At 46.8% G+C, this 14,139-nt stretch overlaps 1 protein-coding gene across 1 annotated transcript; it reads right to left on the bottom strand.

The window, feature by feature from the left end:
- Positions 1-398: 398 nt before the first annotated feature.
- INA (internexin neuronal intermediate filament protein alpha) lies at positions 399-10,136 on the bottom strand. Its single transcript, XM_015420110.1, has 3 exons — positions 9,099-10,136; positions 2,170-2,294; positions 399-714 (listed from the first exon to the last, which is right to left on the bottom strand). The coding sequence occupies exons 1-3, from the start codon at positions 10,134-10,136 to the stop codon at positions 399-401; spliced, it is 1,479 nt and encodes a 492-aa protein (XP_015275596.1).
- Between the last annotated feature and the right edge of the window lie 4,003 nt (positions 10,137-14,139).

The raw sequence follows: 14,139 nt of genomic DNA, 5'->3' as shown, positions 1-14,139 counted from the left end.
ACTTTTTACCAATGGATGGAGACCTATGATATCACTGTTTGTTTTTGCCCCAGATAGCAGATTCAGGGTTAGGTAAAAGTATCTGAGACATACCAGGCTTCAGATATGCAGATATCCTTCCTTCTTAGCGGTTTCTTTGGAATTTCCCTTCTTGCTTAACTTAGAAACCTGGCTACAGTATCACTATGTAACTGGCTAGTTAGTTTTACTACAGTGTTTCCAACTTAACATTGACTGATTCCTTTGTTTCTCTGCTCCTGAACTAGTCTAGTGATGTGAGACATTAGAATGCTACGTATTTGTGAGCTGGTAAGCACCTTGATTCAGGTATAGGCAATTAAAATTTTTAAGCTATATTGTTCCCCCTTAAAATGTAATTGTACTTGAGGCTAAGAGTGTTAAATTTTTTGGTTTGCAGCGCTTCCCTCCTCCAGGTTTGTTCGCTCTGTTTTCTTAGTGGATGTTATAGTCTCCTCGATCATTTCAGCAAAGGCTTCCCCTACCTGACTTGATGAGATTTTTGAGGCCAACTTAGTAGCCTCTTCTTTCTCCTCTTTCTTAAAAGAGAGATTGGGGGGTATTTTGGAGCTGCTGATCACAGATGAACTGAAGAGCCGGGGCTGGAAGGAATAGCTTGGATTGGAAAGGGGGTTTAGAGATGAGAGGCTGATGCTCGAGGTGCTAAATCGTGTCTCCTCCCCTTCCAGCAGCTTCCTGTAAACATCACAGAAGAAGAAATTATTATGACAAGTGATGATGTTCAAGCCAAAATTAAGCAAATTTGTGAAGAGACAGGTCTGTCAAGGGCTAATCATTATGGGGGTCCAGATCAAAATTGAATCTAAACTTGATATTGTCAGAACCCAGAAATGAATTAAAAAGCATGAAGGATCCCTGCTTACATTGCTACAGTTCATACATGATTCATCTGACTAGGTTTTGAAAACAAAAAGTTCCACTAATGTACATACCCATTTTTTAAAAAAACAAACACTTCTCTCTGGGACAAGACTTTAATTATACAGCATACCCTTATCTCCAAACTGAAACCTCACTCAGCTCTCATGTCCTGATTATCCATGTTTACCTAGCTCTTAGCTCACATATTACAAAGTACAAGGTTCTTGCTCACAAAATACTTCATTTCACCTAAATGCAGAGTTATCTGAATTTCTGAGATGCCCCAGTGATAGGACATTCTGATAAACAAGGCTGCACTGCACTCACAATTGAATCAGAAGCCTAATCTTAGGTTTTAAAATGCCATCAAAGCTTGAGATGTGAATTCTTTATAAGAAAGAGAGCTGATATGTATTGCTGCTAAAAAAACAACATTTCTTCTGTGTCTGAATACCTCGCAAATATCTTGCCTGGATTAATAGTTCACAACAGTAGCTGCCAGACAGAACTATGAGACACAACTTATTAGAATATATGGCAGGGTACGAGGCAACAGCACCAGAACCAAAGAGCCGAAGATACATTAAAGCCAGTAGCCATCATTAAGGTACAACTGGACCAGCAGAGATCATGAAGAATCAGTTTCAGAGTAGGATGTGCAAGTGGAGCTGAGTGACCTACTGGGACTTAGAGGGGATTCTGTTTGTTTTTTGCGGAGCCAGTCAACCCATAGTAATTCAGAAGCTGGGTGCTCAGTAGATACCTTACTGGGCAGTAAGAGCCATGATTTAAAGCTGAACTGATGCAATACTTTTGTCAGTCCTGCTGTTAATAAATTGATACCTACAGTAGTACAGTAGTTTTCAAGTTACAGAAATGCAAAGTTGTCTTAAACGTTTAGCCCAGCTGTTAAATTTATCGTCTGCCCATCAAGTAAACAAATGACAATTACTATCCCTTAGTCCTTCTACCACCTTTCTGCTCCTTCCAACACAACTATTCCAAGTTCCCAGATTGATTGTGTAAGTGACCCTTTGCTTCAGTTGCAATTTAACAATACAGTAAAGTTACACAGTTGACCTATCCAGCTATCTGTTGCAATGAAACAATGAGCATTCAGCCAACATTCTGTAAAAGAGTAACAAAGTATTCCTAAAAGGCAGCATCAAACTGGTTCCCACCGAGCTCCAAGGCCACCATTACAGTTTTTATTTGATTTACCACAGTTGAAGTTGCCAATGATGGCAGAGCTCTTATCATCAGTGTTACCTGTATGCTGCTATCTCTATATCCAGAGCCATTTTAACATTGAGCAAGTCTTGGTATTCTCTCAGATGCCGAGCCATTTCACTCTTAGTTTCTCTCAGATCACTTTCTAGCTGATTGATTGTGTCCTGCAATTCAAAGAAATTGTGTTAAAAGAAACAAGGTTTCAAAACAAGACATACTGATTAGTAGTTTTTTTCTGCTTTTTATTGTAAGCAAAAAGAAAATATGAATGTGTTAACTCATTGTAGCAGACTGACTGGAGCCAAACAGAACTTCCAGTTAAGGCAAGTGTGATTGCTATTCAGACATAAATGCATCTTTAATTTTTAACACTCTATTCCTTACAAAAGAAGTGCATTATTTGGAAGCCTGTCCATATGTTTATTCAATGACATATTTATACAGTACTACTAGGATATGATCCAAATTGTAATAATGTTCAGCATTCGTGTATGTTAACAATCTTAAAACATGATTCTGTGCATGTTGACATGGAAGCCAGTCCCACTGAGTTCATTGTAGCATATTCACAAGTAAATATAAATAGGCTTGCAATCCTCAGCAATCTGTAGATCATACTGTATGTGCGAGCACTGTATAATCCTTATTTCTCTTATCCAAATAAAACTTGTTGTCATTTTTTCCAGCAGGACACTGAAACTAACCAGTGAATCCATGGCTGAGCAATGCTCTAAGCCCAGAGCTAAGCTTATCCATTTCCATGTAGTGAATTTATAATCAGAACTAGGTTGAAAGGGAGTAGAATCAGATTGTTCCTAATCAAGCCATGCCCTATCCAGCTGAAGCAATTGTATAGATTAACTGGTGGTCTTAAATGTCTATTTCTGCCTTAAAATCAAACCAGTGAAATCTAGGGTAGGGGGCGAATGCCAAATACACATCAGTATTCACATATGCATACAGATGGCAGGACAACATCACCATCAATGCAATATACAAATGCCATTCTCAGCTACTGCCACTTGTCACACACAACTAGATTAAAATTGAAAGTAGAAGAACAGCAGAGCCAGTTATGTATACCAAACCAAGCAGTCTTGCATGCATCTGTGCTGGTGATGAAGATAGGATGAACGATTATAAGAGCGCCTTTGACGATACTGTGTTAAAGAAGGAAAGGAGTCATATTGATCCTCCCAATAGAAAATAACTGGATAATAAATCTTGATAATGGAATAAACAGGAAAATCTGACTTGCAGGACTTAACATCATGGCCTGAGGCACCCCCCTCCAAAAAAAAAATATATTCCTTTAAGTTTAATTTTATTATTTTTTTGTAACATCCAGCCTGAGGAAGGGTTCTGTTGGACTCAAAAGCGCACACACTGTTATGTTGGATCCCGTTGGTTTCCAGGCAGCTCTGGGAAGGTTTGAGAGGCTCCCTGGTGACTCCGTGGAACCCTTGTAGCTGTGTGGAATGTAGGGTTATCAGACCCCACCCCTGGTGGAGGTGGGGATCCCATGGTGCCAGGCCCTACCTCTCAGCCACCCACCTGCTGGCCAGCAGGGGGACTTACCAGTAGAAAGACAGAGGCCCCAGCCACATTGCCAGCATCACACAGGAAGTGATGTCATCATGCTAGTGACTTTCGTGTGACACTCTGGTATTTCGGCAAAAACTCTGTGGTAGAAGCTGATTTCACCATAGGGTTTTTGCCCAAATACCAGAGCATCGCCTGGAAGTCACTGGTGTGATGATGTCCCTTCCTGTGCAATGCCAGCAACGTGGACCGGGCCTTTCTCTTTCTCCTGGTAAGTCCTTCCCCATCCCTCACTGGTTGCCAGAGGGGACTTAGCAGCCTTAGTGGAATGATGGGCTGACTGGGACTATAAGTAGAGTTATTCCTGTCATCATCCATGCTCTGTGAGGCCCACAGCTCCTTGGTTAACCTGGAAGCTGGGTGACATGAACCAGTGAGATTGGCAGAAGATTTGGGATAAATCAGAGGACATCATAAAGCCCATTTGCAGGCCTATAAGGTGGCAGTGATGCCACCATTGCATCAGCAGAATCTCTTAAAGCTCAATTGTTTAGAAGTGGTTTGTGACTTGATAACACTTAACTCCAACCCTGCCAGTGATAACAATTTGGCTCCCAGTTGTGGTGTTTTTGCAAGGTTGTTTGCTAACAAAATCTCTCCCATCCATTTCAGATTAGAGACCAAGCTGAGGGCAGATCCAGATACCTGAGGTGTCAAAAGTGCCAGCATGCCTTTTTGTTATGGCTAGTTTAAGACTGATCCTGCCAGTGGATGCTGCCAGAGTCTTTGGGAGTGTGAGGGTCAACACGTGTGCTCTGTGGCCATGCCCTTTGTGGCTTTAAAATCTTGCTGGGAAAAATCAGCAACTCCTCCCTGACTGAGAAGGCTCTCCCTAGGCCTTTGAAGGAGGCAGTTATTAGACTTCCTCTCTTTTCTTTGGCCTCTCTTTACCCATGTCTTGGTCCATTTTGTCCCAGAGGTACTGGAATCCCAAACAGGCAACTGAGAATGGTTTGGGACTTAGGGTAGTGCAGTCCTCTATGGAATTATCCAAGCCCACTGAAATCAGTGGGCTTAGACTGGAATAATGATTGCACTATTAGAGTCCTTCACTTTTCTTCTACTTTGATGGGCTGGAGGTGCTCAAGAAGATAGGCTACTGTATTTTTTACTAGCATGTGACCATTATTTGCTATTTGTCCTTTTGAATTTCCCTGCCCATGAGTCATATTTGTCTTCATGTCTTGTTTATTATTGTGCCTCATAAATAATTTTAGTTCATTTTAGTCAACTTACTGAGACTGCCTGTGTTCATTACTAGTCAGTTCACCCACTGAAGCAAGGTAGGACCTAGGTTTTAATTCCGTATGCGTGTTTGCAGATCTAACTTTGCTCTTCTCCCTTTCTCAAGCTGTACTTTGCTCATGCATTGAGGCCCTGGAAAGAAAACTGGTGTACATACATAAAATGTCAACATGTGTATGCTAGCCCATTTCTATAATGCACATCAATTTGTGCAAGTTTAAGCAGGGGAAGGGGGGGAAAGAGACAAAAACCCTGTACTGGTGTGTTCCAGAGGGTGAAGGTATTGGCCTGCAGTAGAACAGCTAGATTAGAGTCCAGTAGCACCTTACAGAACAACAACATTTTGGGGGGTATAAGCGTTTGAGAGTTAAAGGTCCCTTCATCAGATACAACAGATTGAGCAAGGGATTCAAAATACATGGGTAACACACAAATCCTCTGTCCCTCTCTCTATACATGCCCTATCAGATGTTAAAATATAGGACAGGTTCTTTTGCCTAGGAAGTTACAGATCTCTACAGACTTTCCAATACCTTGACGCTTTCTGTAGCTCTCCAGACCAACACATGGTCAATGGCCTCCACCTCCACACTTCAGCTAAGAGTTCTGTCTGCTCTGATGAACTCAGCAGCAAAGAGGGCTTCCTCCTTGCTCCCATGAGTTTTATCTTCTCCCTTTCCCCTCCCACTGACCCAGTCAGGCCAGGTCAGGGATGTTTTTCCTGAAGGCTCTCTACCATTTAATTCCTCCAAATCTCTGTTCCCTGCTGGGGGGGGGGCTTGACCATCCCATTGTCTAGACCCCAGAGGTCCGTCTCAACTCTATGATTCTATGAAGGTGGGCTGAGATAAGTCTGAAAAGCAATTGAACTGATTTCCCCTCTTCCTGCCTGTTCTCTGCCCAGAGAGACAAAGAACTTTTAAAACTCAGAGTGAAGGTTTTGCTCACTTCAAACCTCCAAAGAAAAAAATGCATTTCACACCCTGAGTGTAAGAGCTTCATTTATACCTCTTCTTTAGAGTAGAGCTGTATGAAGCACTATGTGAAGAATTCTATCTAGCCCATACAGGTTGTAGGTTTTTACCAATGACCACAGAGTCTTTAGAATTCTTCCCTGTTAATCTCTCTGTCATTTCCAAGTAAATTAATGTGGTAGATTATACTAAGAGAACTAAAATTCAATGGTGATAGATTGAACATCTGAACAATGCATACTTCGCAGTATTGCAGCTTTCTTAATTCTGGCTGTTCTGTGAAAAGAAATAAGAATATTAAGAGAGTTTTTTTAACTGACCACTAATCGGGTTTGATTCCCCACTCTTCCACTTGCAGCTGCTGGATGACCTTGGGGAAGCCATAGTTCTGTCAGAGCTGTTCTCTCAAGGACAGTTCTCCCAGAGCTCTCTCAGCCCCACCTACCTCACAGCGTGTCTGTTGTGGGGAGATGAAGGGAAAGAAGTTAGTAAGCTACTCTAAGACTCCAAGTGTAGGGCGGGGTATAAATCCAATCTCCTACAATGCATATAGTGATTGAGCCTACCATTTTATTCTGCTGGCACTCACATGTTCCTCTAACCCAAAGTGCCTTCTGCTGATCCAAAACATTCTCACTGATGCAAAAATACCATACATTGCGACAGTGGTGTAGTGGTAAATTCCAAAGTGTGGAAAATACTCCTGCTACAGCTTTAAAGAATTTTAACATGCTGTTGACATGGCATTTCCAAATAAACAGCATTTTTTCTAAACATAAGACATAATAACTTCCTCTTTCAAACAATATAACAATGGCAGGTGTTTGGTTGAGGACGGTGACAGTCCAGTCTTGGCACTCTCACTTTCCATTCCCCCCCAGCTGTTTCCCACCAATTAGTGGCACGGCTAGGATTTTAGCATCATCTGTAAGCAATTAATCAGATTATTATGTTTTTATTGCCTTATGTAAATATGCACTTGTTTTATTGATGTTTTATATGACTGTATTGTAGACCATCCTGAGCAGCCCTGTATTGGGGGGGGGGAAGGGGGCCTGGGGGGGCACCAGCTAATACAATCAAAGGCTCCAGGGCAAGGGCCACAGTGGCCACAGCTTCCTTCCCTCCCCCCACAAGGGCAGGCCTTCCCTGCGGAGTGTCCAGCTCCCTCCCTCTCCAAGGAGCCCCAGTGCCCCTTCCCACAGTGCATCACCAGGGGCGGCATGATCTCCACTCCTGGCTCTCTCCTGAGGTGCACGGTGGCCGAGCTAGAAATGAAGGTGTTGTGTGCGGGCTCATTGGTACACCGAAGAACATCTGGGCACACTTGGGTGGGGCCAGAGGAGGTGCCCGCCTGCCTCCTTGCCTGGCTGCGCTTTACCTGCTGCTGGTAGGCAGTGCAGCAAGCATTTGGTGGCAGCCCAAGATGTAGGATTCCCCCACACACACCATTCATGCTCACTGCCTGCCCCAGGGGCTCTCTCAGCCCAGCCCAGCCTCGCCACTGCACCCTCCACTGCTTCTGAAATCACTGCCCTCAGCCTCCCTGACGACAGGCTGAAAGGCAATGGAGGGGAGGGGCCCAGGTGGAGAAGGGGAGCCAAGGTTCAGGAAGGGCCCCCGTAAAAACTACTAGGGGGCGAGGCCCTGTGGGCTCTGCGGTAGCTACGGGCCTGGGCCTGGTTTTACCGGGGAGGGTGGCTGATAAATTAAATAAATAAATAAGCTTTGTATGTTTAAAAGCTCTGGGAATTTGAATTAAAGCACAAGCTTAAATAATCAAGGATTTTTCAAGAATAAACAAATACAAGTTCCCAGCTAGCTGCAGAATGGTTTCAGTACTTTTCAGGACCCTGGACAGGGGCAGAAATTTCTCCACCCTCTATTAGCTGCCTTTTAGGCTCATGCCCACCTCACTTCTTCTCATACTGCAGGGAGGGGGCGGAGGGGGGGGAAGGATGATAAGCTGAACCCCCCCCCCAGACAAGAGGCAGTACTGTTACAAGCCTAATGCCACCCTTGCAGACACGCATCTTTCTAGGACTGCAAAGACTGCATCTTTCTAGAACAGAAAACACCAGGCTTTAAATCCTCAGGGCAGTTGTGCAAATTACCCATGCACTGAGCAACAATACAGACTTTTTCTCAGACACACAATGGAACTGAATTACACAAGGAACAGAAGCATACACACCCTCACAACACATATATATGGTGGGAGAAGGAAACCCATAGGAAAGAAAGAGGGAAAACACCAGCAACTGATACCTTATGGAACTTACCTTTCCTTATTTTAACTTCTGTTTGAATACTGTTTAGCGGATTCACTCTCACTACCATTGCCAGTCTGCACTGTTGTACAGTGTTCACTGGTGTCTTATACATAAAAATAATAATTTGTTTAGCTTCTGATGCTGAATTTATTTTAATCTAAGAATACTATAAAATTCTTCATAATTGAATAACAGTACTGCACAACTTCCTGCTACCATTATGACCACATTTCATGCCAACTGAAAAGTGGTAACATTTCCAAAGTCAATTTTTATGCATGAAGCAAGAAGACACATGAATGCATGCAAGCTATCATGTTGTAGGGGGGCCCAAGACAAGCCAAAGGAGAGCTCAGAGGAACAGGAAATCAACTGGAGAATAGAATTTAGACTTCCACAATGCAACAATGACATGGGAGGAAACCCAAAGGGGTAGGGCTGCCCAGCCATTGCCTGCCATGTAAGAAATCCATGCTTTAAAGCCATGAAACTCAAAGCAGGGCCAAGGGGGGAGTTGGGAGGGTAATTTGGCGTTGGACTCAGATTTCTGCCAATTGTTAGGCTTCATAACTTGCTTTATGCAAAATCCCCCATCTGACCAAAATGTGAGACACACTCACAGCACAGAGACAAATTCTGTCTCCTTCAGATACCTGATTTTGCTTTTAGGTACCGTCACTTTTTTAAAAAAAAGTTCTTATGGCTAAGGACCTTCAAAGCTGGAAATGGCCGGTCCTCGGAGAAGGCTTGGGCAGGGCAACCAGGGATTCCCTGGCGTGGGGTTAACAGCTTTGAAGACGGCTACAAGAAGCGAGGCCTTCCGGTGCCCAAAGGGACCACCTAGGCCTAGAGGCTGGAAGGCAAAGGGACTGACCTGGAAGCCGAGGGCCTCGGCGTGGTGCCGCTCCTCCAGCTCGCGGAGCTGCCGCTCGAGGGAGTCGTTGGCGCCGCGGAGGCTCTCCGCCTCGAGGGTGCGGGCCTGGAGCTGGCGGCGGTACTCGCCGATCTCCTCGCGGCTGGCGCGGATGGCCTCGTGGCTGCGCGCCGCCTGCTGGCTGAGGTTGGCGAACTTGGCGCGGTACCACTCGTCGGCGGCCTGCAGGTTCTTGGCGGCCAGGCCCTCGTACTGGGCGCGCAGCTCCTTGAGCGCCGCCGTCAGGTCGGCCTTGGCGGCGTCGGGCTCGGCGGGCAGGGGCACTGGGGCCTGCAGGGCGGCGCTCAGCTCGGCCAGCTCCTCGGCGTGCACCTTGCGCACGAAGGCCAGCTCGTCGAGCAGCGCCTCCACCTTCTTCTCCAGCGCCAGGCGGGCCAGGGCGGCGGCGTCCCCCTCCAGCTGCCGCGCCCGCAGCGCCTGCTCCGCCTCGGCCCGCGCCCGCGCCTCCTCCTCGCCGCGCGCCCGCAGGCGCTGCACCTCCTCGGCCAGCCGCTCCCGGTCCAGGGCCAGCTGCGCCCGCGCCGCCTCCGTCTCCTCCAGCTGGGCCCGCAGCTCCCGCAGCTCGCCCTGGAAGAGCTCGGCCAGGCGGCTCGGCTCGGCCTGGCGCTGCCGCAGCGCGCCCAGCTCGCCCTCCAGCAGGCGGTTGTGCTGCTCCAGCTGGCGCACCCTCTCGATGTAGCCGGCGAAGCGGTCGTTGAGGCCCTGCAGCTGCTCCTTCTCGTTGGTGCGGGTCAGGCGGAACTCGTCGCCCAGCGCCGCCGCCTGGCTCAGGTCCAGGCTCTCCGCCTGCGAGGCCAGCCGGTACGAGAGCGCATGGCCGCCGCTGAGGCTGCCGCCGCCGCTGCTGCGGGACGCCGAGTGCGAGCGGTAGCTGCCGGCCACGGCCGAGCTCCCCAGGCGCGAGGAGAAGCGCGGCGCCTCCCCGAAGATCTTCCGATAGGAGGAGGCCAGGTAGTGAGCGTCGGAGCCGAAATTCATCCTGACGGCTGTGGAGAGGTCCCCGGCGCCGCCCGTCCTTTATATAGGGAGGCGGGTCGGCGTCCGCAAGAAAGGCGGGGGCACCCGCGCTCTTAGGGCGCGGCCCAGAGGAGGCGGCGGCGGCTGGGGTGGAGGGGGCGGCTTGGTCGGGGAATCAGCAGGAGAAGGGAGGAGGAGGAAGAAGGGGGGCTCCGGCAATCCCGACCCCCTCCTCCTATTTCCCCCGGTGCCAACCGTTGTGATTTCAGTGGCACTTTTTCTACCGGCTCTCCCATTTCAGGATGCAGGAGAGGGGTTTGAGGGTGAGGCCGAGAGGGGACTGGCGGGTGCGTCCTGAAGAGTCCGGGAGAATTAGGGATGAGCTAATGCGAAAGCTGAACGACGGTGTTCCCGCGAGGCAGGCACAGTGAAGTGAAGCGAATTAAGAGATGCCCAGTGGAAACTGTGGTCGAATTATATTCAGAGCGCTCTGTGGAATACGGGAGGTAAGGATCTGGGCGTCACTGGCTGCGCAAAGAGAGCGCAGCTCGGGATGGCGGGCAGTTAGCGTTGCCGGCTGAAATGTTAGGGAGCACATCAGAGGAAAGAATGGGGGAAATTTTGGCTAGCAGGTGTCTGGTAGTGAGCCTGGCAGGCACATCTATCCTCTATCAGCAGTCCGCCGCGCTTTCCCAGCTGGCTTTAGCGCGGGACCATGACTAGGGGAAATGCCGATGGAGCTGTCCATTTTGCCGCAGTGCTGATGTCAGGTGTTCCTTCCCACGGCCATGGAAGGCTGGGTATTTTCACTTTCAGGGACGGAGACAGTTCTGTAGTCAGGAAATACAATCAAGTAGCATTTTTCCTCTAAAAAACACCACCACCACCACCCAAAAAAACCCCTCATTTGTTTCCCCAAAATTACTAGAGTTCCTAGTACCACAAAGGCAGTTCTCTCCAGGTTCAGTTCTAGGATTTTTCATTTAAGGTGAAGGAGAGCCTGTAATTCAATCAACACATTAGGTAAATTTGAACAATAAGGTGCAGAAACACTGAAGAGGGAAGGAAGCCATCGTCCACAAGTAAATAGAAATGGAAGAGTGACTAAGGTTGCTGCGTGGAGAGGGAGGAGGAGGCTATAGAAAAACAATTCTACTTTAGATACATTGCTGTTATTCTCCAGCAGGTTTGCATTTGTATCTTGTATCACATCCAGAAATGAAATGATGGCAAAAGCTGATTCCTTAGAACAATCCCAGCTAAGTAAACATGTGGGCCATACCTTTTACAGTGCATTTAATCCGGAGTGCTGTATTGATCTTAACAGGTGAGCATGCAGACACAGAGATGTATTAGATTGTTTGAAGTGCCTATGCTCTGAATAATCCAAACCAACATAGCCACAGCTCTTTTCAAAAGATAATATCAACAAACGAAAGTAGGAGGCATGCCAAGATAGAATTGACTGCATCTAGGACTATGAACACGTGAAACTGCCTTATACTGAATCAGACCTTTTGGCCCATCATGATCAGTATCAGAGTAGCAGCTACTCAAGGGTCTTAGGTAGACATCTTTCACATCACCTTCCACCTGATCCTTTTCACTGGAGATGCTGAGGGTCTGCATACCAAGCAGATGCTTTGAGAGCCAGTTTGGTGTAGTGGTTAAGTGCACGGACTCTAATCTGGGAGAACTGGGTTTGATTCCCCACTCCTCCACTTGCACCTGCTGGATGACCTTGGGTAAGCCATAGTTCTGGCACAACTGTTCTAGAAAAAGAGCAGTTTGTGTCAGAGTTCTCTCAGCCCCACCCACCTCACAGGGTGTCCTGTTGTGGGGAGGGGAAGGGTTTGTAAGCTGCTCTGAGACTCCTTTGGGTAGTGAAGGGCAGGGTATAAATCCAATCTCCTCCTCCTCTTCTTTGCCACCAAGCCATAGACCTTCTGAATGATACGTTGCCTCTACCCAACATGAACTAGTCATTTTTAATCTATCTGGTACATTTTTTTTATCCTGCCTCCTAGGAGCTCAGAGTGTCACACATTGTTCTCTTTCATTAAATCCTCAAAACAAGAGCACTGTGAGGTAGGTTAGGCTGAGACAAAGTGACTGGCCCAAGGTTACCCAATGTGCTTTATGGATGAATGAGAATTTTCAGCCAGGGTTTACCCATCCTAGTCTCACACTCTAAACTGTACCCCACACTGGCTCGCACTATTGTTTGTGTTCATTAATATATATTTGTTTTAATTTCATTTTAAATCATATACTCAGAGATTCTGCCAAAATATTTTGCTGACCACTCCTCAATGGAGCCTGATCATTATGAGGCTATATATTTAAAATCCATAGGCTGAGATTAAATCTGTGTTTTAGCATCCAGGTGAGGATGTCCTATGTATGCTCCCAGATGGCACAGTTCTCATTCAGAAGCAATGTAAGATATCCTACTAGAATGCCTTGATTTGCTTTCAGTCACTTACTGCCTACTGTCTTCTTCTGTGATATTTGATTTCCTTCCTGTTTCTGCCTCTGTCCTTCTCTGGCTCTTCCCTATCTCTAAGCCAGAAATAATGTATTTTGGACTCCAGAGTTTTTGTGGATATACTTGTGGATCTTCCAGCTCAGGGATTAAATAGATTTTGTCCTTCTAGATCAGAGGTGTTGAACTAATTTGTTATGAGGACTGGATCTGACATAAATGTCACTTTGTTGGGCAAGGCCATGCATGGCATAAAATGTTAACATGAGGTACTGGAGGTATATAAAGATGATTTCAGATGCCAAATGGCAATAGCAGGCATGATTAGATTAGGTATGATATGCAGAGGGTTGTAGGCATGGAGATATCAGCATTAGTAATGAGACAGGAAACCTAGGTCTCAGTTTGGTACAGGAGGATTCAGTCCAGGAAGATGCAAAGAATAAATGAAAATAAGTCTGAAGAAGTGAGCAGTGGCACACATCCTACCACAAATGTTGTTGTCTTTAAGGTGCTACTGGACTCTTACTTTTTCTACTGCTATCAGAAATCGCAACATTAACAAACCAGTGGATGGACATTTTAACCTTCCAGGATATTCAGTTGCTGACCTAATAGTAGTAGTTCTCCTACAAAGGAATTTCAAAGGGAGATTAGAAAGAGAGACTGCAATTGAGACCTAGGTTTCTTCTGTTATTACCATTATCTGCTATTATCGTTTGGTGTCTGAAGTCACTTCACTCTCTAAGATATGACAGATGGAGTCACATTCTAGTTGTATCTGAAGTCGTGAGCAGTGACTTGCGAAAGCTCCTACCCCACCGTTGATTTTGTTAGTCATTAACAGGGGTCATTTCCTCCGGGAGTACACAGGAGCAGAGCTCCGGCAGTAAGGAGCCCACGGGGCGGGCACATGCAACAAGCCCCGCCCCCTGCTCCCAGCAGCCCTCAGTCGGGCCACGAGGAGCAAGAAGCAGCCAGGTAAGTTGCAGAGCCCCCCCCCTGCCTGCCTTCAGGTACAAGCTCTCCCTCCTCTGTGAGGGCAGATCTGCGCATTTCCCCTCCCCAATAGCTAGCAATCCAAAACAGTCCAGTGGAGCCTGAGCGATGGGTGTTGCCTTCTGACACACTTCCGGTGATGCCAGGGGGTGTGGCATATGCAAGTAAGTTATGCTAATAAGTTATGCTAATGAACTCCTGCACTTCTTTTTCTACAAAATGACCACAAGGTGCTACAGGACACTTGCTCCCTTCCACTAATAAAGAATGTAAGCTGTGCTGTTTGGTTTCCTCCCCCCCCCATCTGTTAGAACTGGAAAGGGGATCCCTCCCTCGCTCTCTCTGAAGAAGTGTGCATGCACACAGAAGCTTATACCTAGAATAAACATTGTTTGTCTTAAAAGGTTCCACAGGACTGACCACCCCCCCCGACGAGCTGTGCACACACACAAAAGCTTATACCTATAATAAAATGTTGTTGGTTTTAAAAGTGCCACAAGACTCCATTACACACACTCTCTCTCTCTCTCTCTCTCTCTC

Source organism: Gekko japonicus, unplaced genomic scaffold (assembly GCF_001447785.1).
Source record: "Gekko japonicus isolate JY-2015 unplaced genomic scaffold, Gekko_japonicus_V1.1 scaffold29, whole genome shotgun sequence".
In the NCBI taxonomy this organism is placed as follows: domain Eukaryota; kingdom Metazoa; phylum Chordata; class Lepidosauria; order Squamata; family Gekkonidae; genus Gekko; species Gekko japonicus.
Note: the sequence above shows the minus strand (reverse complement) of the source record. Positions and strands in the feature narration are given on the sequence as shown.

Excerpts from the sequence above, each read along its gene's own strand:
- INA (XM_015420110.1), bottom strand. The coding sequence starts at position 10,136 with ATGAATTTCGGCTCCGACGCTCACTACCTGGCCTCCTCCTATCGGAAG. Across the intron at positions 2,295-9,098 it reads CCGAGGCCCTCGGCTTCCAG|GACACAATCAATCAGCTAGA; the intron begins GTCAGTCCCTTT and ends TTTGAATTGCAG. Across the intron at positions 715-2,169 it reads ATAGAGATAGCAGCATACAG|GAAGCTGCTGGAAGGGGAGG; the intron begins GTAACACTGATG and ends TGATGTTTACAG.